Here is a 23,206-nt window from a genome sequence, read left to right as displayed (position 1 = left end):
GTAAAATTTCTCAGCAATACCTGGACTTCCACCAATGAAAAAAGCCAATTCCATTCTTCTGAGAAGTGTCTCACACATAAAATGCCTTAAAGCAGGTTAGGTTATTAGCAGTTCAAACTATACTGCAGCTGCTGAAGTATAGTCACTGGCTTTCAAGGGAAGGTATCCCTAATTAAGTGTGTACTGTATAGCGATTCCACCTTGGCATCCAGGCATACACATATGCACCAGAGATGAAAGACATCACCCACCTTCCCAGAGATTTAAATTTTAGAGGCTCTGGGGGGGGGGAATGAATTCAGAAAAGTGGTAACTTCAGCAATTTACTAACAAACATCTGACAAGTCCTGAGAGGTATTAATATGGGCAAACGGGACAATGATTTACCACAGGGGTAAACAACATGTGGCACTCTGGACATTTTTGGACTGCAACTCCCATCCGTGTTTGCTCGTATAACTACAGTTCAGCAACACCGCCCAGAAGCCACTGGCAATGGTGGGGCTAAAAAATATTGTAAATAAATAAATAAATAAACACTGGAACCTCACAGGGTGTGTATCTCAACTGACAAGAAAAGGAATCACTCCACTTAAAAAAGGTACATCTGGACTGCCTGTTTTTATTCTGCGTGACCCTGCTAAATGAATAAAAAGGGGGAATCCACTCCCTTCTCCATTGAAATATCTTTTAAACACAAAGATCCCATCTCACAGGCAGCAGCCTATTGTCCTTTGGGCATGCTGTTCCATTTCCATTTACAAATCCATTGAGTTAGAGAGGACCACAAACAACTTAACCATCTCTCTAGTGGTGCTAAAACAAAACCAGCTGTGTGGGAGCAACAGAAAAAAACCCCCACACTTATTACAAAACATCTTATTACAAAGCTTTCCCCGTTGCTAATAAAAGCAACAGTCTAGGGACATTTCCAAAAATATTTTTTGGTATAAAACATGTCAAAAGAAGGAGGAAAGACGGCTACAGTGCACCCTTGAATATCTTAAGAGACAGGGTACATTTTTTGGTATTATAGGATGGGGATGATAAAATCATGCCAGACATTTCAGAAAGAAAAATGGATGTTTCCTTAAATTGCATAAAAATATTTGTAATTAGGGGAGGTTTCAGAGGGGAAAACTAATGGTTAGTGAAACTACAGAGTAGACACTTGGGCACACATACAAATGGAGCTGGAATTCTGCAGGTACAGACTGCTATTCCAGGCTGCTATGGGAAACTGCCCTAAGCTGATTTTCATTTGCAAAAGACCAGAAGAACTCTTAGAAACCCAATTCAGTGCCTCATGTTTTCTCACTGATGTGGCCAGGACACTGTTCATTATGTGCCTAATCATATTTTTGTCAGATTCAAGAGTGTTTAAGTGCCTTTTAAAAAATCAGCATATCTTGGACTATGTATGGCCTACCAAATTTCAACTACTGTATTTGCCTGCGTACAAGATGACTGGGCATATAAGACGACCCCCCCCCAACATTTCCACTCAAAATATAGAGTGGATGGCTCTGCTGCGGCGCCAGCAGTGGCTGCCCAGGGCTCTGCCTGGGTCCGCCGGCGACGAGGAAGGTGAGGAGGAGGGGAAGTGGCTGGGCGGGCGGCGGCAGCGGAGGAGGGGAAGCGGCTCTCCGGCAGCGGGTGGGCGAGCGGGCAGCTGGCTCAGTGATGGGCAGCCCAGCGGTGGGCTCTGGCCACTCAGGCATGGCTGGCTCTGCTTCCCTCCCTCTGGACCGTCCGCCTGCCTGCCTTCCTCCCTGGCCAGCGCGGCCCCGCGTCACTCACTCAACAGCAGTGGTTCCTTCCTGGCCCAACTGAAGTGCACCTGGTGTATAAGACACCCCCCACTTGGAGGCATGTTTTTTGGGCCAAAAAGTCATCTTATACCCTGGCAAATATGGTAAGCAATTCAGAAATGACCTAAACATTTCTATAAAGGACATCCTGAGATCCTGAACCTATGCAGAAGACTAGAAAAACTGCAGTGAGAAAGAGGATGAGCAATACATCTTTCAGGCCCTCTTTCCCCCAACAGTTCTTCCTTTTCCTTGCAAACAAATATTATAAAATTGAAGAATCAACATTCTCTAAATGTGCAAACCACATTGCCGGTTTAATGTCCTTATTTGAGCCTCTTATGTTATGTTATGTTATGTTAGCTGATCATTTTAAACACAGACACAGAACTGAAGGATTCATTGCCACAGGAAGGGACTACTCCACAAGAGGCTTTTAACAACATTTCTCTACACCATATGCTCCACTCACACTCTCACTATAGTTCTCCTCTCTGTTGTGTGGATTTGCTGTTCTGAACCTGCCACATTGAGGAAATTAACAGCAATCAACAACAGTCTTCTCATAATTGTTCCTTGACTCAAACAGGCAAGCAAGCAAGCACAGAAAGGGCCAGGAACCCAGAAAATGCTTTCAATTCCTTCCAATAAACCAAACCAAACAAAAAACAAACTAAAATAGAAATGAAAAATAACAAAACCCCTTTCTTTCCCCTGCAATGTGTACCTTATTCCCAGGATTTTATATTAGAATGCTAAAATTTCAACCAGATACCACTATATCCCACAAAGACCATTACTGCTATGAATGGGTGAGAAAGAATTCTACCCAAATATTGTTTGGGTGTTGTGTGCAGTAATAGCTTGAGGGAGGCAAGGGCTGAACAAAGGAGGAAGCCGTTCCTCGTGGGTGATTGAAGGGATATAAGCAATTCCTTACTAAGCTTCATGACTTTCCTCTCATGTCTGATTATGTGTTTTGTGGTCAAAGACCACACACTTGCATGACTACCCCCTTCACCCTCATGCATGTTTTGCAGAGCTATTTTAACACATAAGAACAGATATTATGGTGATAGGTACTTTGGAAAAACCTCAAAATTTGAACACAATTACAGACTTGCAATTCCTTAACATTAAATCAAGGTAACTTTGCAAGGGCATAGTGTGGGGCAAAAATGGTTAGACTGTTTTTTTTCCCTAAGCCAGGATTTAAATATGCAGCTTTTGTTTAAATTGTAGGAAAAACACTTTGCTTTTCACTCTTCCATCTCTAAAAAAATCGGTCAACCATCTATCTTAAGTCAACACTACAGATCTTTGTGGTACTTTCATATATCAGAGATCTACCTGAACTATTTGCCTTGTCTTTTTGATGGACAACTAGAGTTCATTCTACAGCTTGCTTTTTTGAGGAAAACACAAGAGAACAGGAAAAAGAAAAAGAATCACAACACATCAGTGAAAACTTTTAAAATGAAAGCTTCCTGTTACTAAATTCGTCAACACAATAGTTCATTAAAGTGTAGCAGAAAGAGGCTACAGAAAGAGTGCTGTATTTCCATGTCTCTAGGCTGCTTCTTACTCTTAGATAGAGGGTCAGAATTTCATTTCAGACAATTTCAAATAAAATTTTCAGCAAAATTTACAAATTCCTTTATATAAAAGATGGATATAATTAAATTTTAAGAGAACCGAGTGTGTGAGAAATTAGAACAGGCAGATTTGCCAACTCAGCCCAGGACTATGAGTGCTTGATTCCATGGTTTTTAACACATAAATGACACGCAGGTATAATATGGTTTTCTCCATGTTGAGAATAATCATATGTACTGAATCTGGATAGTTTCAGTTTGTTTTCAAAGAATTTGCAAAAACTGGCAAACATCTCCATATTTGGGACAGAAGAACTTGCAATTAAAAAGTTAAAAGTGTGGGGTAAAGTGAAACGTACAATTTTCCCCATTTTTACAGCTAGATCACAGGTATAGCAAACAGAAATTCAATGACTCAGGGCCCTCGGGTTAAGTCCTGTGAATTATTATTATTATTAGTTTTATTTATATGCCGCATTTCTCCCAACAAGGGCCGAATTGCCCTTGTAGTCACAGTTCTTTTTGTTATATACTGTCTCTAAATACTGTTTGTAACTTGTATTTAATACACTTAATATTTTATACAGAAAACATGTTACTGGCTAGTTAGAAAGCATAATGAATATGCAATGTATCTTTATAGAACTTATTATAATGAATAATATCATGATGAATAGTCAGTAGATATAGGGGTATTCGTATATGAATATCCGCACAGGTGGCGATAACGAGGGTCCAGCCCCATCGGGGGGTCCACTCACCAATCCACCACTGCTGCAGACACCATAATTCTTCTAATGACTCTGCAGATTGCAATCTATGCTCCACTCTTTGACTTTGCAGTGAGGCTTGTCCTCCTGCCAGGAGTGGCTAGGTGATCGTGACCTCCTGAGCCATTGGAAAAATTGCGACGTCCACAGCAGCGGCGGAGCAGTGAGTGGACCGTCCAGCCCCATGGAGCTGGACTCTCGTTATTGCCACCTGTGTGGGGATATTCATATTCATATACAAATACCCCCATCTCTAATAGTCAGCACTTTAAAAGGTTCAGACAAGACTCTAATGCATCCTTGTAAAATAGGCGACTCCTGTTTGTTTAAGGCCATGATAGGAAGTATGAAATTAAATTAATACAGTTACCTCTCACAAGCTATCTTTTCCCCCTCAAAAGGGGCATAAAGGAGCCACGTATCAAGAGTAACAGAGTGACTGGTTACAACACTAGCTCTTTGGGTGTAATGATGTCCTTCTACCTATTTTTGAAAGGGCATTTTTAGACATTTTAGAAGGAATTTTCCAAGTTTTTTGTTGGTTTCTTGGGAACAATCCATTTTGTTTAAAGGGTGAGTAAACAGTATACACCTTGCTGGGATAGATAAGCATGGAAAACCAGAACAGATGCAGCTTATCAGCCAAAAAACCTAATTCTACAGATCGTCAGATAGCATGGTTTAATGATCACCCTCTCTAATCCGGTGTTTTTCCAGACTGTTAGACTACAAACTCCACGATCCCAAGACAGCAATCAGATCATAGGATCTGTGTACAACTGAAAAGTGTCAGCTTTGTGCTTAAGACTCCCAAAAGCATACTTTTGAAGTAACCAACAACACCCTCTGCCACTTGTGAGCAATAGTAGCAACTGAAGCACTTAGATGCCATTTTTTCTACCATACGGTTTCCAATTAAATGACAGGGACCAACAGAATATCAATTTAACATGCTAAATTTCTTCCTACCCCATACTATGTGAGGATGTTTGAGCTGAACAACAGTTAACGAAACAAGTTAGGCATTTTAAAAAAACTAACACTGCAACCATTGGTCTAAAACCATTAGTGATTTTGTACCGCAGGCGAGAGTTGTAGTGGGGATTTCCCAGTCTGTAGCTCAGATATAAGTTGATCCCCACAGTGTAGGCTAGGTAAACACCACACAAGGCAAACAGTAAAAAATTTGAGATTAGTTCAAAATAACATGTATTCTAATCAGAAGTAGTTTGTTTTTTTACCCTAAGGAGCAAAAAAGACAATGTGCCCTGAAGCAGTATCATACGCTAAACCTTAATTACAAAAGAGAGTTAAACATTTATTAGTCTTATAAGCAAATAAAACCTAGCGTCTATTTCAAAGCATCATGAATCATTCTTTCTACTTAAGCTCTACCACTGTCTCTGTAGGTATAGGTATACAACTTGGCTCTTGCTGTTCTACCTTCTATATGTAAGACAAGCAGAGTAGCAGATGACTTATGAAACTTGATGTACAGTTATGCCACGAAAGAACAAAGGCTCATCATTCAATTTCTTGTCTAAGGGCCTCCTTTTTCTGTGTAAGCCGAAGGAAGATAAACAGAAGAAGCCTGAAGAACATGTTATTTTGGCACTACTGGAACAACTGGACTCAAGAAGGATTTATCAAAACATGTAAAGGCTTTTTTTATATGTTTGCTAGGCATTTTGAGGCAAAGTCATTCATATCTGTTCTGCTCTAGATGCCATCACTGATATTGCTCCAAGGGGGGTATCCAAAGCCCATATGGTCCAAGTTTGTAGGATAAATTTTAACTGATATAGTCCAAGGACTTGGACAATGTACTTGGAAAACTCTGTTCTACCTTTTGGAAGATTCTTCTTATTGCTCCTTTAAAAAGCACAATAAAGATCCAATTCTCCCCGTCTCCTCAGTCTTAGTCCTTTCCAACCTTCAATATGTTAATATCTTTCTTGCAGGTGTACTATGCCCCCTGCTGGGCCATGAGCTCAGACATGGTCTTCTATTTAGTCAGGATAGGCTTTTCTATCAAATATATTTTCTAAATAAACTCAGGAAACATTGTTTTGAAGCTTACTCTCTTCCTGGTTTATTGCTCCAGAGAAAGACCAAAAAGGTGGTGTAAACGCTCACAGGAACACTGTTGCTGCCTTCTCTGCTAACTAAGCAGACTTCCTATCAGAGCCCTTCCAAACAGATTCAGTTATCGGAATCAAAATTTACAACACTACCAACCTACACACTCTTGATCATTGCCCATCCTGGCTTATTACAGCAGTCCCAGGTGGTCCTAGGAAGCTATTAACGTCTTGTCTGGAAAAAAGAGGTCCTTTTTGTCTTGAAGCAGGTAATTGTGAGGCCATATCTTCAGAAAAGTTCAACTGACCCAGGAAAGTGTAGCTATTGCACTTTCTGGAATGGATGCTGAATAGAATTGGTGGCAGTCCAATTCCAGTCATTTTTCAAAGAAACTACTTATTTAGACCCATGTTGGCACTAAAACATCCTTAGCTACCTGAAGGGTGACCTCAGTCAGAAAAGAAATGGGAATATGATCCTCTTGATCCTCCTTGAACTCTTGCTGAACCGGCTCTGCAGGTTGGGGCTGAGATCCAAGGGCATATGATGGTTCTGTTCATACCTGCAATTTGTTTCTGTAATACTGCCTGACTCCATGGCATTTGTAGTTTCTGGAATAGTTTAACAGTGTCCTCCATGCTCTTACATCTCTATGCAGTTGTTGGGTAAGCCCATGTTGGGATACAGACATTAGTGTCATCAGTGTGGTAATAACACCCACTTTTGTTGTTCTGAGTCACCTAAACTTGGGAGGGATGAAGGCCAACAAACTGAAAATGAAGCCTGATAAGAACTGAGACACCGTGGGTAGGCGTTTCCTGCGTCTGGAAAGTTGGTATCCCTGTTATGGAAATAAGTTCTTTGAAGGAGCAGGTATACAACATGGGCATCAGATTGATGAGCTGGGACCTGAAATCCCCTTAGAAGTCCTCCAGAGTTTGATACCTCCTTGGAAAAATCAAAAGCATGTTCTCTCACAGCTGGTGTTAATTTTAAAATCCCAGTGTGACCCAGAAAGACACTTTGCGCCCTTACATTTTTTTAACAGTTCTTTCTTATCTTATGAATATCCTTTACTGTATTTCTTTTCTAGCCGCAAATGAAATATATTGAATGTCCAAACGTTTCTATTTTTCTTCACTGTATTTAATAAGCAAAAGCAAGCATGTCCAAGAGAATATATGGATGTCTGAATAAACTGTCAAGTACTAAGGAACAAAGAAAAAATATTCAACGTACGGTAATAAATGTATACTATAATATTCAAAGATGAATACATGAATAAATGAAAGCCTAAGTATGAATAATACAGCTTAAAATGTTTTAAGAAAATATGTTATTTAGAAAAACTATAGCTAATGTCTTACAAAATGGCAAATATTTTATGAAGTTGTTAAATGGTATTCTCTAATGGTATCTGGGTTATAAACTTCCTTAAGTCACATCTATAAGTGTTTGAACAAAATCTACTAACAAAATGCATTAAGACTTAAGCAAATTGTACAATCACTTCAAAAAATTCTTATCCACCCCAGCAGAGTTTCTCCCCTCTAATCATTGAGTTGGAATGGGCCTATAAGTTCATCAAGTCCAACCCACTGCTCAATACAGGAAGCCAAATCAAAGCAGATCTGATAGATGGTTGACCTATTTTCTTTTGAATGTCTATAGCAGGGGTCCCCAACCCCCGGTCCGCGGCCTAGGCAGGATCGGGCTGTGGATGCAGATCTCCTGCTCCCCTGTGAAGGTGCCCCGCTCCCTGCCGCACACATGCGCAGAAGCGCGCCATACCCTCTGTGAGCGTGCTACACCCCCGTGAGCACGACATGCCCCCTGCATGTGCACAAATGTGACATGCATGCCCCCGTATGTGCACAAGTGTGCCATGCCCCTGCGATTGTGCCACACACCCCGTGAGCGTGCCACACCCCACCAACTGGTCTGTGGTTGGGAAAAGGTTGGGGATCACTGGCCTATAGCATTGGAGCGCTCACCACCTCCTGAAGTAACTGATTCCTTTGCCATAATATTCTAACAGTTCAGACGTTTTTCCTGATATTCAGCTTAATATTGGCTTCCTGTAACTTGGGCCCATTATTATGTGTCCTGCACTCTAGGATGATCTAGATCAGATCTTGCCCATCCTCTGTATGACAGCCTTTCAAGTATTTGAAACGTCCTATCACATCTCCCCTCAGTCTTCTTTTCTCAAGACTAAACATGCCCAGTTCTTTCAGTCTTTCCTTATACGGCCTGGTTTCCAGTCCCCTGATCATCCTTGTTGCTCTCCTCTGGACTTGCTCCAGTTTGTTGGCATCCTTCTTAAAGCGCGGTATCCAGAACTGGACACGGTATTCGAGATGAGGCCTCACCATTGCAGAATAGAGGGGGAACAGTATCTCACGAGATTTGGAGACTATACTTCTGTTAACGCATCCTACAACAGCATTCGCCTTTTTTGCAGCCACATCACACTGTAGACTCATATTCAGTTTGTGATCTACAACAATGCCAAGATCCTTCTCACTCATAGTATTATTGAGCCAAGTATCCCTCATCCTGTAACTGTGCATTTGGTTCCCCTCACCCAGGTGTACAACATTTACAGTACTTCTCCCTGTTGAATTTCATTCTGTTCTTTTCAGCCCAGTGCCCAAACCTATCAAGATATTTTTGAATTTTGTTCTGGTCTTACAAGGCATTAGCTATTCCACCCAATTCTGTGTCATCCACAAATATGATAAGCATTCTTGGTACTCTCTCATCCAAGTCATTAATAAAAACGTTGAAGAACACTGGGTCCAGAACTGAGTCTTGTGGTATCACTTACATCCTCCCAGTAGAAGGAGACACTGAGCATAATTTTGTAACTGTGCATCCACCTGACAGTTCTTCTATCCAACTCACTCCTAATAAGCTTGCTGATCAGAATATCATGGTGCACTCTGTCAAAGGCTTTGCTGAAGTCAAGATATATTATGATATAGTGATGCTTGCCAGGCATTATTTTTGCAGTTTAACTAGCCAGCTGTTCTTGCATATTTACACTTCTTTTTGGTCCTTCACCAAACGTAATAAATAAACCTGTTTGCTATTCAGGTCTTTCAGGAATTTACAGGTGTGCAACAGCAATGCAAATTCTTATGGACATTCCTCTTATTCAACTTCCTGAATTTGAAACTTAAGATTTTATCAGGTACCTGTTATAACTATTCTTGCTAGTATTAGAACTCACTGACAAGTATTGCTCACCTAGATTTTTCTGAATGAACAAAGCCTATATAGAACTTCATATATTTACTTTTTCCAAAAGATAGCACTTCATTCATGCATTTTTTTCATTTACTATTTACTATTTACTTTGCATACTTCCACATTCTAAACAGACATGGCATACTTCAAAGCAGTACTGTTTTATCATGTGATGACCTTGTTCTTAGGCTCTACTGAAAATCAGTATTTTGTTTTAAAAACAACAAAGTCTATACCGCACTTTTAGAAACAGTTTCAATTTAAAAGAGCATTGCTTTCCTATACCCCTCCCAATAAATCATCTTAATACTCTATAAACATAAAATTTCAAACACTGGCATGGAAGTTTTTCTTTGATGCAACTTTGATCCTCAGCAGAGACCAAGGGGGCTTCAATGTTTTGGAACTCCTTTCACCATTCTGATTGTATTACCATTATGTGTTTAGACATGGGGATGTTATTCAAAAAAAGTTTGGAAGTTGCCGTTGCTGAAGAATTTAGCAGCTAGCATTCTGACAGGTTCATCTCAATAGAACCACATTACCCCAATCCTTAAGGAATTGTAGGGTTCTCTCTGATGTCAGAAAGTGAGGAGGAATTAAAGAACTTTGTAATGAGGGTGAAAGAGGAGAGCGCAAAAAACGGTCTAAAGCTCAACATCAAAAAAACTAAGATCATGGCCACTGGTCCCATCACCTCCTGGGAAATAGAAGGGGAAGATATGGAGGCAGTGACAGATTTTACTCTCTTGGGCTCTATGATCACTGCAGATGGAGACAGCAGCCATGAAATTAAGACACCTGCTTCTTGGGCGCAAAGTGATGACAAACCTTGAAAGCATCTTAAAAAGCAAAGACATCACCTTTCCAACAATAGTCAAATAGTCAAAGCTATGGTTTTCCTGTAGTGATGTATGGAAGTGAGAGCTGGACCATAAAGAAAGCAGATCGCCGAAGAATTGATGCGTTTGAATTGTGGTGCTGGAGGAGGCTCTTGAGAGTCCTCTGGACTGCAAGGAGAACAAACCTATCCGTTCTGAAGGAAATCAAACCAGAGTGCTCACTGGAAGGACAGATCCTGAAGCTGAGGCTCCAGTACTTTGGCCATCTCATGAGAAGAGAAGACTCCTTGGAAAAGACCTTGATTTTGGGAAAGTGTGACGGCAAGAGGAGGGGGGACGACAGAGGATGAGATGGCTGGACAGTGTCATCGAAGCAACCAAGATGAATTTGACACAACTACGGGAGGCAGTGGAAGATAGGAGGGCCTGGCGTGCTCTGGTCCATGGGGTCACGAAGAGTCAGACAGGACTAAACGACTAGACGACGACTATTTGTAACAGATATATCAATATATTGATGTTTGGACTCATAATACTTGAAGGAGTACTTTCAGTTTAAACCCTAATCTATGGCTTGCAAGGTACTTGAGGATACTAAATGTTTCTTCAAAGAGGTTTTTTTTCATGGCCAGAATGAATTCCTTTAACAGCTACAGATGGCATTCAAGAGACTGCCCATGAGGAACTGGGGTTAACTAAATCAGTAACTCATCTTCAATATGGTAGGTTTTACAAAGCTGAAAGAGCTCATTTTATTTTTCGTTTGCTTCATTCATACCCAGAAAGTTTGGCTGAATACTACATTTAAAAATAATAATAATGGTAAACCCTAACCAAACAACTATTAAAACCACTGCATTTTTGTTATTTTCTATTAACTCTGTTGTATATTGTGTATTAACTTTTTTAAATGGTCCCATGGTGTGTAAATAAAATTAATATGCTTTTATTTCTATTTAAAAGTTATGCCCTGTTTGTCTCTTTCATGGTCTCTACACGAGAATTAAAATGTCAGGAATTCAACATCAAATGTCTAATTTAAACTGGTTTCTTAAATGTTTATTGTTGTGCTTTTTGGTGGTTTGCTGGCTGATGAATTTTCATGCCTCTTTGTTTTCTAACTACATACTTTTCATGCTTTATTTGTTGTTTTATAGTATAGCATACGCTACTTTGGAAGGGTTTTCAAATAAATTCACTTGCTTTAAATGACCAAATAGCACTGGTGATATAAAGAACCCTAATAAACACACAAATTGCATATTCCAGTTACTTTCTCAGTTCAACATCTTGCCCTTTTCCCATTCAGAAGCATTTAAACAGCAAGCTGCACCAGTTTTCACCTATTGCTTATAATCAGAGCAATGTTTTAATGTCATAAGTTCTCAATTATGGAAAGCACGAACATGCACATGACATTTCTTTGGAAGGCATCAAAATCAGAATCCTGCTACATAGGGCTACGCTCCCGCTAAAAGCTCGGGTTTAGTGTTTCGGTGTATTCCTGGGTTTAGGGTGAACTGAAAGTCTACGTCTTGGCAGTTATTGGAAGTGTATTTGCACCTTTAAGATCTGTGTGCCAGCTGTGCCCATTCTTGAAGGTGTCTGATCTGGATATGAAGATGCATACCTTAGCCACATCCTGCATGGACCAATGTAATATGCTCTAAGTGGGATTGCCTGTGGAAAGTGTTCAGAAATGTCAGAAGGTCCAATGTGCTGCAGCTAAACTGCTTACTGAAACTCACTGTTATGATAGCTTTGTTAACTATTGTTTGGCTGGTCCAATTCGAAGTGCTGATTTTGACCTGTGAAGCCCTAAATGACTTAGGTGCGAACCAGATCTAGTGAAGATTTTGAAGTCTGAGTGGAACAGTATCCCTCCCAACACCCCAGTCTCCGAAACTTAAGAGGTGCTCCAAAGCTAGGCACTAGCACACCAACCTTGCAAGGCAGTTGTCACCATTCCCACACACAAACACTTGCAAAAAGTCCCAGTAGCTGGTTAAGGCAACGACTGGTTTTAGTACCATTGATCTTAGTCAAAAATCCAGCTGCTTTAAATGATTTCTGTAGTTTATTACAAAGGAAGGAAGAAAAACAATTAAAAAAAAAAACAACCCCAAAAGGGTAAACGTTCTAAACAAATACAAGCACGTTTTTCAAGATACTGGAGCAAATGTGGAGTGAGACTTACAAATACTCAGGAAGAAAACACATCACGAAATAACAAAACCTAATCTACTTTATCTATACTCATACTTGAGCAGAATAGAGGATATTTCTGGGACATGCACAGAGTGCATCCTCCCAACACAGTTTCATAGGAAACAGACCCAGATTCTCCTTGCAATTCAGGCTGAGTCCCTTTGGTGTATTACTGAACAGCCAGAGAGCAAAACCTTGTTTTCCTCAGAGACATGCTAGGCTAACTAACTAATTTCCCCATATCCCTTATATACCAGTAAATGGGCCATTACACACCTATTGATAACATCATTTTAAGTCCTTTCATGTTCTGGCAGGACGAAAAGGCAAGGGCCTGACCCGCTGCCACCCCCTCATCAAATCTGCATAACTCTCTGGGAAGGAAGCAATCTCACTCCTTTCAAGTCAAGGGTTACAGATAAGGCATTAGGAGTCCTTATAGAGTGGCTCTGATATGTTTCCTGATAAAGATAAGCATGGAAGCATCTTCTTCTTGCTCAGTCCTTACTTTGAAGTGTTCAACAGCAGAAGAAAAGTTGAAGGTGTGAATTGTACATTTCCACACTGACCTCTGCCTTTGAGGTCCACTTCCCAGGTCCTCACAGACACATAGAAGAATAAAGGAGGTGTATTCCATATTTTATGTACTGCAAGTTCTCAATTTCATCACAGGTGTCAACACGTATGTAAAACCCACTTATTCTATCAACTTATACTATTATGTTTCCCCGAAAATAAGACAGGGACTTATATTAATTTTTGCTCCAAAAATGCAGTAGGGCTTATTTACAGTTGATGTTTTATTTTTTTCATATACAACAATCTACATTTATTCAAATACAGTCATGTCACCTTTTCTGGTTTCTACACAATGGTGGAGAGCGGGGTTTCACTTAACTGGGCTTATTTTTGGGGCAGGGCTTATATTACAAACATCCTGAAAAGGTTAGGTCTTATTTTCAGGGAAACAGGATAGTTGGGACTACCAACTGGATTCATGACTTAAAATTTAGACTAGAGATGGGGGTAGGTATTTGTATTCGAATACGAAAACCCCCGCACAGGTGGCGATAACAAGGGTACAGCCTGATGAGGCCGGATGGTCCACTCACAATTCCACCGCTGCTGAGAGCTCCGGGAGCCTTCCTATCACTCTGGAGGTTGCGATCGGCTCGCCAGTCCTGGGAGGAGGTGGGATGAGAAGCCTCTCTGCTAGGTCGAAGAGTGGCTCACAGATCACAAGCTCCGGAGTGATAGGAAGGATCCCGGAGCTCACAGCAGCAGGGGAATTGTGAGTGGACCCTTGTTATTGCCACCTATGCAGGGGTATTAGTATCTCTAATTTAGACCCTAAACTTAAGTGCAGGGTATCCAGATATTGATGAACTACTAGTGCTGTCATCCCTCACTTTTGGCCAAGGGTGTCAAGGCTGATGGGAACTGGAGTCCAACAATTTGTAAACACTGCAGGTTCAAGAGTAGGCATGCTAACTGAGAAAACCACACTTTCTACATTAACTGCTCATGTGAACTTATAGTATTATGGGTTTTGAAAAATCCAAATGACCTCTCTTTTCTTTACAGAAGAATTTTGGTTCTAACCAACCTTGGAAGGAACTGGATAATGCTCTAAGCTAGGCTTTTCCTCAACAAATTTTAAAGAACTACCTGTCTATGATAATTCCTCCCTTCTCCATGAGAGAGTATCTCCCTATGTTATCCCTGATCTGCAATCTGATGGTGTAGAACTCAGATGTAGGTCTACCTGCTCACTAACAGCTAGGTTTTCCCACTGTGCTACACAGTAGCTCAGTACATAACACCATCTAAACTAGGGGCACAAGTTTGATTCCCCACTGTGCCTCACAGAAGAAGAGCCAGCCTGTGTCGCCTTGTGCAAACTGGTTTTGTATACCGTTTGGAACTGGTGTGTCCTTAGAAGGAAGGAATGGTAAATCTCTCCTGAGTACTCTGTACTTAGGAAGCCTTGGAAAGGGTAATCATAAGCCAGAATCAACTTGACAGTGCATAATTAATTGAATTACACTGCATAACTAATTGATAAGGCAGTTTACAACCATCAATTCAAGGTGCCTTTAATAAGCAAGTCTAAACAGCATTCCATAGTACAGTATCTCAAATTTTTGACAATCAATTGATTGCGGACGTAGAACGTATGTGCTATCATTCATGGAACAGTGTGGACCTACAGTCAGTGTAGCTAGTCTGTTATGCTCCTTTAATGTTTAGGATTGGTATGAGATTGAGCAATAACTGCACACATGTTCTCCTTCTCTGCTATGTCTGCAAATACATACATACAGCTAGTCTGCCCAAGTTTCGATGGATTAATATACAAAGTTTTAAGACGCTGACAAAGTCTACTATGGTCTTGAAAAGCACAGTACAATATTGCCCCCCATTGGCGAGTATGTTCCATAAATTTATTTTACCATATCTGTTACAAGTTATGTTTATATTTGGATTAAGCATATATTCTTTGGGTCTACTTTAGAAAGTTTATTAATAGTTCTACATACTCCAGCAATACTGTACTGGAGTACAACAGTGCATCTGTAAACATAACTCTTCTGGGCTAACCTCATGGTCCATGTTCTTTTATACAGCACATTTATACCTGCTTCACATTATGCTAGTTTCTACTGGCTGCTGGGAACTGTTATGAACTATTGGGTACCTCCTTTCTCACTTATAAGAGGTTCTACTAATTGCTGCAATGGACAGTGAAAATCCTACTTTCTGGTAAATCTGAAGATTGCGAAAAAGTTGACCCAATCCATGTGGTTGCCACTTCATGCAAACAGCTAAAAATGTAGCATCAAATATATCAAAATATTCAAGCTGTCCTTTGTAATCCAAGTTAAGAAAAATACTAAAATATGTTTTCATTTTCACATTAAGGGGATTAAAATCATTATTTCAAAATTTTCATCATTTAGCATTTCTGACTACAGACTTTTGCATATTCTTGTGAGCTTCACTATAAAGTAACATATAACTGTCCAAAGTATTCCAACGGTGTCAATAGAATTGGGGGGGGGTGTAGCATAGTGGTTTGAGCAAGGCATGTGCCAGTACAATACACCTATGTACTTTACTTCTGAGCACATGCATGTTTTCAGCCTTAATATAAAACTCAATGACAATTAAGAGTCCACAAAGAGTGCAAAGAATATCCTAGAATCTGGAATTTGGCAACACTGATATAGAACATGAGACATTATGAACTCTGTAAAATTCTTCTATGAAGTAAGAGACATGAGGTGAAAAGAAATTAAGAAGGAAGAAAAAAGAAGAAAACGAAAAAATGAACAGACATATGAGGAGGTCAGTACCAGCACCCCTTGAGAGTCATCAGTCCTTGCCCCACACACCCCTGAGAAACAGGGTGGAGCAGACACGTAAGACTCTCAGGAAGGCTGGGAACAGAGAAGTCCAGGCTTCTCCAGAGAGCCAGATGGTCAGGAAGTCTAAAGGGTTATAAGAGAGTGGGACCAAGGCTCGGAGTCCTCCTTTAGAGCCCGAGACAACTGGTAAGAGTTCAGCCAAGGAAGAAGAGACATGGTGGTCTGCAGCAGAGGAGATAGAGCACATCATCCTCTGCACTTCTGGGCAGTTGACTTGGGAACACGACAATGCCCCTTGGCAAGAGCCAGCCAGGAGGTGGCTAGGGGCTGAGGAAGAGAGACCATCTCAGGCCCACCAGCTCAATGGCACCTGCAGCACTCAATGGGCCCTGCATCACCTGCCCACACTCAGTTAAGCTGCTGGTGGCACACATGCCAGGGCAAGAGGAGGGGTATGCTCACCTAAAGAGCAGGAGGAGATGTATTTTGCTCATAAGTGGGCCACAATGATCAGCTTCATTCACAAAACCAAATTTCTTAAGATGACATGCTTTATACAATGATTACTGTAGAATTTTCAAAAGCTGTTGTCATATCACCTCCCATTCCATCTTCAGTTCATTATATCCTACCTTGTTTGGCTCCATCTAGTCCCATTAGGGATTTCATTGCTCTTATTATTTGTTCTGCTACAGGAGGACACATAGATGTGGCGTACGTGGAGCTATGGGAGTGAACTCGTAAATAGTCCACTAGTTCCTTAAATCAAAGAGAACAATATTTTAGTTCAGACGTTGAACCCCCATTCTTTCTACTGGAAGAGAAATTTGCAAGTTAACAGATTTCACCAATTTAACTCAATACTTGCTGTGTACAAAATTATAAGTTGTTTAAAATTTCTAGGGTGTTGCCGTGTCAGTTTGCTGCTACATAGCAACAAACAAATTTTGTGGCTTAGGGGGTATCAAGTTTGATTTGGTGTATGCTCTCGTGGGACTGAAGTGAATGAATTACTTTATTCACAATGTACAGTGAAACCTTGCTTTTGATAGGTCAGAGATTTTTGGGGCAACAATCCAATAGCAATTGCTAAAAAGGTCCCTGCAGAGAAAAATTACTGCATGAAAACAACAATTGTGCCTCCAAACTGTTCTGTGAAGAAAGGTGAGAACAGAAAGGCAATGAAGGATGGTGAAGGATGGTGATGATTTCAGCCACGGCACACAGAGAAGAACTAAATTGCCCTTATATGGGTGAACTTTTCATCTATCACTGGACATACAATGAACATCCCATCCACTCAGTTTCTATTCTACTGTGAGCCTTTTAAAGGAGCATGGACTTTCTTATTCAAAAAATAGTTATTCACCATGGAGTACCAAGATCTACAACAGCTATAAATTTAAATATGTATAATCAACAAAACCAGAGTAATCTACATCTTTTAATTACTGTACAAATATAGCATGTAGTTCATTATCTATGTAAAAACTGAAGGTATCATTTCAAATTTCAAGTTTTCAAATGTTCTCAATAGTGATTAATAGGGCCTAGAGTAGTATTGATCCCTTATTTAACTCTCGCCCACTTGATGTAACTTGCCAGAGTCACACTCTGTTGCAGAATTTACATAGAATTAGATCTGAAAAGCTATAAATCGTATCTCTGAGTTTCAACCACTTGCTATGTGCCATTGTTTTTTATTTTTATTTTTTGCTACTATTGTCCAAGTCAATGTAGCATATTGAGGCCAAAAAAAGTTCTAATGCTGTCATTTTGGTGAGTGGTGAAACAGAGATGAAATGATGTGTTTCTGGTTGTTAGTAAGTTGACCATGTGGGGAATTGGAATGTCATGAAATTCTCAGTTCTTTCAAGAAATATATAATACTGGCAAAACTGGACTTTTATCATCAAGAGTACAGGTCAGCTCTAGCTGTGTTCCACACGTAAAAGCTCATGAATATAATGCCAAATCCTGCTTGTAGTGTGATGCAAAGTATGCATGGATGCAAACTCAAGAGGCTTCAAATGTAAGATATATAGTCTCTTCTTTGACAATTTGTGCAAACACAAATGATGTTCCCAGTTAGACTTAATTTTTTTATGAGCAATACATGAACTGAAGGGTCATAATGCTGAGAATACTGTCTCGTTTAAACAAGGTTTTCATTGATGGCACAATGGCTTTGGCATGATCCACCCTACAAACAAGCTACATGCAGTTGCACATGATTTTAACATGACTCTAAAATCAGACAGCATTTTTCTTTGCAAACATAGGACTTTTGAGGGCACAATATATGCTCCTAGCAAACAGCTATCACTAAAGCTTTCATAAGATTAAAACAATGAAAAACTCGAAGCATTTAAAAACTGGGTTATGAGCATGCATTCACTTTTGTGACCTTCCCTTACATCATCACAGTCAAGGATATTATCAGAAAGGCCACGCCATGTGTGAACCGCATGTGAACCAGCGGCATGCAAAGTTGACCTAGCTGTCTGAGTACTGCTATCGGGGAAACCTATGACAAAATCACTGGTATCATGGCTGATCTGGAACAACATCTTCTTAACTGTTGTATCCATATTTATCAGTAATGTGTGAAAAGCATAAAACTTCCTAGATAGCAGAGAGAGATCTGAAAGGCACAACATGTAAACAATATATTCAGTGCTACATAGTACACTATTCACGCTGAACTACATGAAACTCTTCAGATTTATGACAAACTATCACCCAAGGGTGAAAAAGGAACCCAGAATAGAAGAGAGCTATCTTCTGGTTTCTTTACTAAACTAAGGTGTTGTTTAATTTAAGATATCAATAATCAGAGTTCCTCCACATCTGCAAAAGCGAGTAAGTGCTACAATTACCTTTCTCCCAGCAATGTATCCTCCGACTGCTCCAAAGCTTTTGGTGAATGTGCCCATCAATACATCAATGTCACTGGGGTCCATTCCAAAGTATTCCACAACTCCCCGGCCCGTTGGGCCAACAGCACCTATGCTGTGGGCTTCATCCAAATAGAGGTAGGCTTTGTATTTTCTCTTCAACGCAACTATCTCTGGCAAGCGTACAATGGAGCCTTCCATGCTAAGGGAAACAAAGAAAATTGCTGACAACACTAATGAATGTAACTGATGTCCATTAATTCTCTCAAAATTAGCACCGCTTGAAAGCAACTCAGACCACAGGGGAAAACTGAAGCACATTCATATCTTACTTTAAACAAGACAACCTGGCCTCAGCATCTGTCTAAGATGATTTTGAGTACTTCCTCCCCCATCCCCAGCTTTGCAATGCCTAATTGGGCAGAGTCCCTCAGGTTTTTAAATCTAGCCTATTTCTGAGATTTTAGTGGTCTAATTAAAGTACCACCCAATCTTGTTTTTCAATTTTGAACAAATATCACAGGATCCCTCCTCTTTCAAATCAGATCTACCTGTCAGCCATGTTCAGGAAAAGAAAAATGCACAATGAAAATGCCTTCCCCCCAATGTGCCTAAGCTGAGACAAATCATTCTGTGACACTGACAAGGGAGGGTCAAATTGTCTCCTCTTGTGGTTCAGCCTATGCATATCAAACCAGAGGCATGAAAAACTTGTGAGGGACGTTCCAATAAAACAGACATTATGTTCTTTGCAGTATTCTAGCTCTGCTCTGGCTGTTGGCATGGTGTGGCCCGTTTCAGCTGAGGTATTCCTAGTTTATTATGATGATTTGGTAGGAAGAGGGTAATATGCAAGATCAAAACAAGATGTAGGTGCTGGTATATGCAACATTTTGGCAAGACAGAATGCATGCCTGAGGCATGGACCACAGAGAAACATGTGTGACAAAATGGTTCTATGTCAGTCTATTAGGAAGCAAAAATATTTATTACATGACTGTCCTAAACAACGGTAAGTTTGTTCACCCTTACATTAAAAAAGTATTTGACAAAGAGATCTTTGGGCCACTGAATGGAAAACTTTGACCTTTGCTGTTTGAAAAAAAATTCTTTCACTTTAAGTGTATTGTTGTTGTGACAAGTTGGAACAGACTTATGACGACCCTAAGGTAATATATTTAAGGAATTGTTTTACCAGTTTCACTCCCCCAGTGAGTTTCCATGGCGTAGCATGGTTTTGAACCCAGGCCTTCTGAGTCCTAGTCAGACACTCTTGTTTGCTACACCACACTGCAGATAGGCTGGTTAGTTCCTAAAGCCGGTGATCATGTGGTGCCTTTGCTGATACAAACTAGCCCAGCCCCAGAGCATTCCTATCCACACCTTTCTAGCCCTTGGCAGGAGCTTCAATCCAGGTAGGAGTGCTCTGTTTTTGTTCATTTGTAGCATGCGCAACCACTAGAAATGAATGAAAGCAAGCTGGCAAATTGAAACTTCCTGCTTCAATCTGATGGCTGGTTTTCAATGTCCCCATATCATTTGTGGTTTATGCAGAAGTTTAACCACTCAGTATGAAGTAATATCTCAAGAGAAGAGAAGACTCCCTGGAAAAGACACTGATGTTGGGAAAATGTGAAGGCAAGAGGAGACGGGGATGGCAGAGGACGAGATGGTTGGACAGTGTCATTGAAGCTACCAACATGAATTTGACCCAACTCCAGGAGGCAGTGGAAGACAGGAGGGCCTGGCTTGCTCCAGTCCATGGGGTCACGAAGAGTCGGACACGACTTAATGACTAAACAATAACATGATGCATTTGGAAAATTTAAAACCATCTTTCTGCACAAGGAGAAGGATGGAGCAAATAAATATATAGACTTAATGACTAAACAACAACAAAATTGGCTTTTTGACCCTATTTGTCCCAGTCCAGCCAAATCAAGTAGCCAAGTCCTAAGTAAACTTTCAAAAGTAGTTTGTGATATGGCAATGGGTGTGGTTTGCTATTCATGCCTGCTGGGCATGCTCAAGCCACTGTATCAAGCCACTAAAACAACCATTACGGTATATTTGTCTTATCTCTGTACAACTGTATGATTTTTAAGTCAGATCAATAGGTTTAATAAGCCCTTGGAAAACAGTTGTGATGATCTTCAATATCAGACATTTTAGCTAAAGCGTCCTTCATTTGCATGGTTAACTGATATTATACCTTGTACATACCTGTAAATGCCCTCAACAAGAATAAGAATTTTTTTCCATGCTCTTCGATTTCGAGGCTGTCCATGTATTACTGCGTCCCTCAATAGTTTTTCTAAGCTCTGTATATCTAGTTTTAAAAACACAAGACAAAAATGTATGAAAGAGTTAAGTAAAATCACTCACTCACTCACCAGCCTCTACTCCTATCTTTATTAAACAGAACAAAGGTGACTTACCTGGAAACATGGATTAGAATCCACTGGCTGAAATCTTGTTGGTGCAGCTCTGTGCATGAAAGGCCGATTATGTCATTAGCAATGCCCTTTCATTGCTAATTAGAAGTTCCTGATTTCTCCCTCCACAGATTTCAAATCTCCCTTTTACCTTGAGGAAGATTTTGGGGGCCTTGGGCTGCAGAGGAGTCTTCAATGCCTGAAAATCGCTGTCACAGACACTGGTGGCAACGATTTTCAGACATTAAAGACACTCCTCCCAAGTCCTGAGATTCCCAAAGTCGTTGCCAAGACAAAAGCTGTCACTATGGAGCTTTAAAACCTGGGGATGGGAAATTGGAATCTTTTAATCACTGATAAAATATTGCTTATGATGATGTCATCAGCCATGCGCACATGTAGCTCCACTAGCTGGATTTAACCAGTTGTCCAATTTTGCATTAAGTGCAAGATACTTATAAGAGAACACCAAGAGTAGACCTTTGGTCTAGATCACTGGTTCTTAACCTTGGGTTACTCAGGAATTTTGGACTGCAACTCCCAGAAGCCTTCACCACCAGCTGTCCTGACTGGGGTTTCTGGGAGTTGCAGTTCAAAAGCATCCGAGTAACAAAGGTTAAGAACCACTGGTCTAGATGGGCGGAGTAGAAGTTCAATAAAATAAAATAAAATAAAATAAAATAAAATAAAATAAAATAAAATAAAAGCTTCTGTATCAAATGACAGTAACACTGTCACTTGACAAACTGTTAACTTGGTAGCAGTCTAGAAGCTTCTTCTATCATGATACCTCTCATGTAAAGAAAAAAATGCATCTCATGTAAGGTAAAATCTATCCAGTGTTAACTATTAGTAACCTGATGTGTTTTGCTCTTCAGCCTCACAGATTGGGATTCTTATTTTTGCCCAGTCATGAAGTTCACAATGTGTTTCAGTTCAATCCACCTTATAGGATTACTAGGAGAAACGGAATATTCAGAGCCATGGACAGTGGATGAAAGTTGGAGACAAGAGCTGGCTGGACAGTTCAGTGGAATGGAGTACATGGCTACTGACCTAATGGTTGGAAGTTTGATTCTGCACTGCTTCTCCCAGGAGAAGAGCCAGCAAGCTGCACAGCTCCAGAGCACACCAGAAGAAGGGACTGGGAAACCATTTCTGAGTACATTATACCTACGAATCCTTGGCAAGCATTGCCACAAGTCAGAACCAACTTGATAATAATTATTCTTAGGGTACAAATTTGATAATAATGAAGTAAGATCTACATTTTAATACAGAAGGAATTATTGAAGAATAATTCATCGCCTTGAAGCGTAAATGTGTATGTGCATATGCACATAGGCCAGAAATGCTTCAGAATTTGTGCCAGCTATCTAGAAAGGATAAATCTGGAAATACCACTATAGACTTATATAAATATTTTTTTCTTTCCTTTTTTTTAATATGCCACCTTTCTCCCCAAAGGACAGCCATGGCACCTAACAACAATTAAAACTACCGGTATACAACAATCAACAGCTTTAAAATATCACAGAAACTATATTAAGAAAATTAAACATATATAAATATATAAATCAAAATTAAAAACAAATTTAATTTTTTCAAAACAACTAAAAATCACTAATTGTGTCCATCATGGACTAATTAAGAGAGAGAGAGAGAGAGAGAGCTTATCCTTAACAAACAAACCAATTAAGAAGTCTTGCTTGACAGGAGAACAATAATGGAGTATATAACTTTGTTTTCAGGTTTCCACAGCTTAATAACAAGCACTGCCTTAGTAACAGAAGGATTAGCGTGAATGAACTCTAAACAGCAATTTTAGTAGAGAGCCTTTTCTGCAGAGGTCCCTTCCTTCTAGAAAAAGTTGAGTTGCCATTCATGTTTTTTCTCTGGGAAAGCTAGGCTTTAGTGAACATACTAATGTACTGTTTCTTTTCTTT

The 23,206-nt window shown here is 40.1% G+C and overlaps 1 protein-coding gene across 1 annotated transcript in view; it reads right to left on the bottom strand.

Moving 5' to 3' along the window:
- The window catches only part of SPTLC3 (serine palmitoyltransferase long chain base subunit 3), a 114,067-nt gene that overhangs the window by 14,096 nt on the left and 76,765 nt on the right, over positions 1 to 23,206 (bottom strand). The window contains exons 7-9 of the mRNA XM_073003330.2: positions 21,049 to 21,154; positions 18,808 to 19,027; positions 16,561 to 16,687 (exon numbers count right to left, since the gene is read on the bottom strand). Coding sequence (XP_072859431.2) covers positions 16,561 to 16,687; positions 18,808 to 19,027; positions 21,049 to 21,154 — 453 coding nt within the window. The remainder of the gene's footprint in view (positions 1 to 16,560; positions 16,688 to 18,807; positions 19,028 to 21,048; positions 21,155 to 23,206) is intronic.

This window comes from Pogona vitticeps, chromosome 1 (genome assembly GCF_051106095.1).
Source record: "Pogona vitticeps strain Pit_001003342236 chromosome 1, PviZW2.1, whole genome shotgun sequence".
NCBI lineage: Eukaryota > Metazoa > Chordata > Lepidosauria > Squamata > Agamidae > Pogona > Pogona vitticeps.
This window is presented reverse-complemented; position numbering and strand designations above follow the sequence as displayed.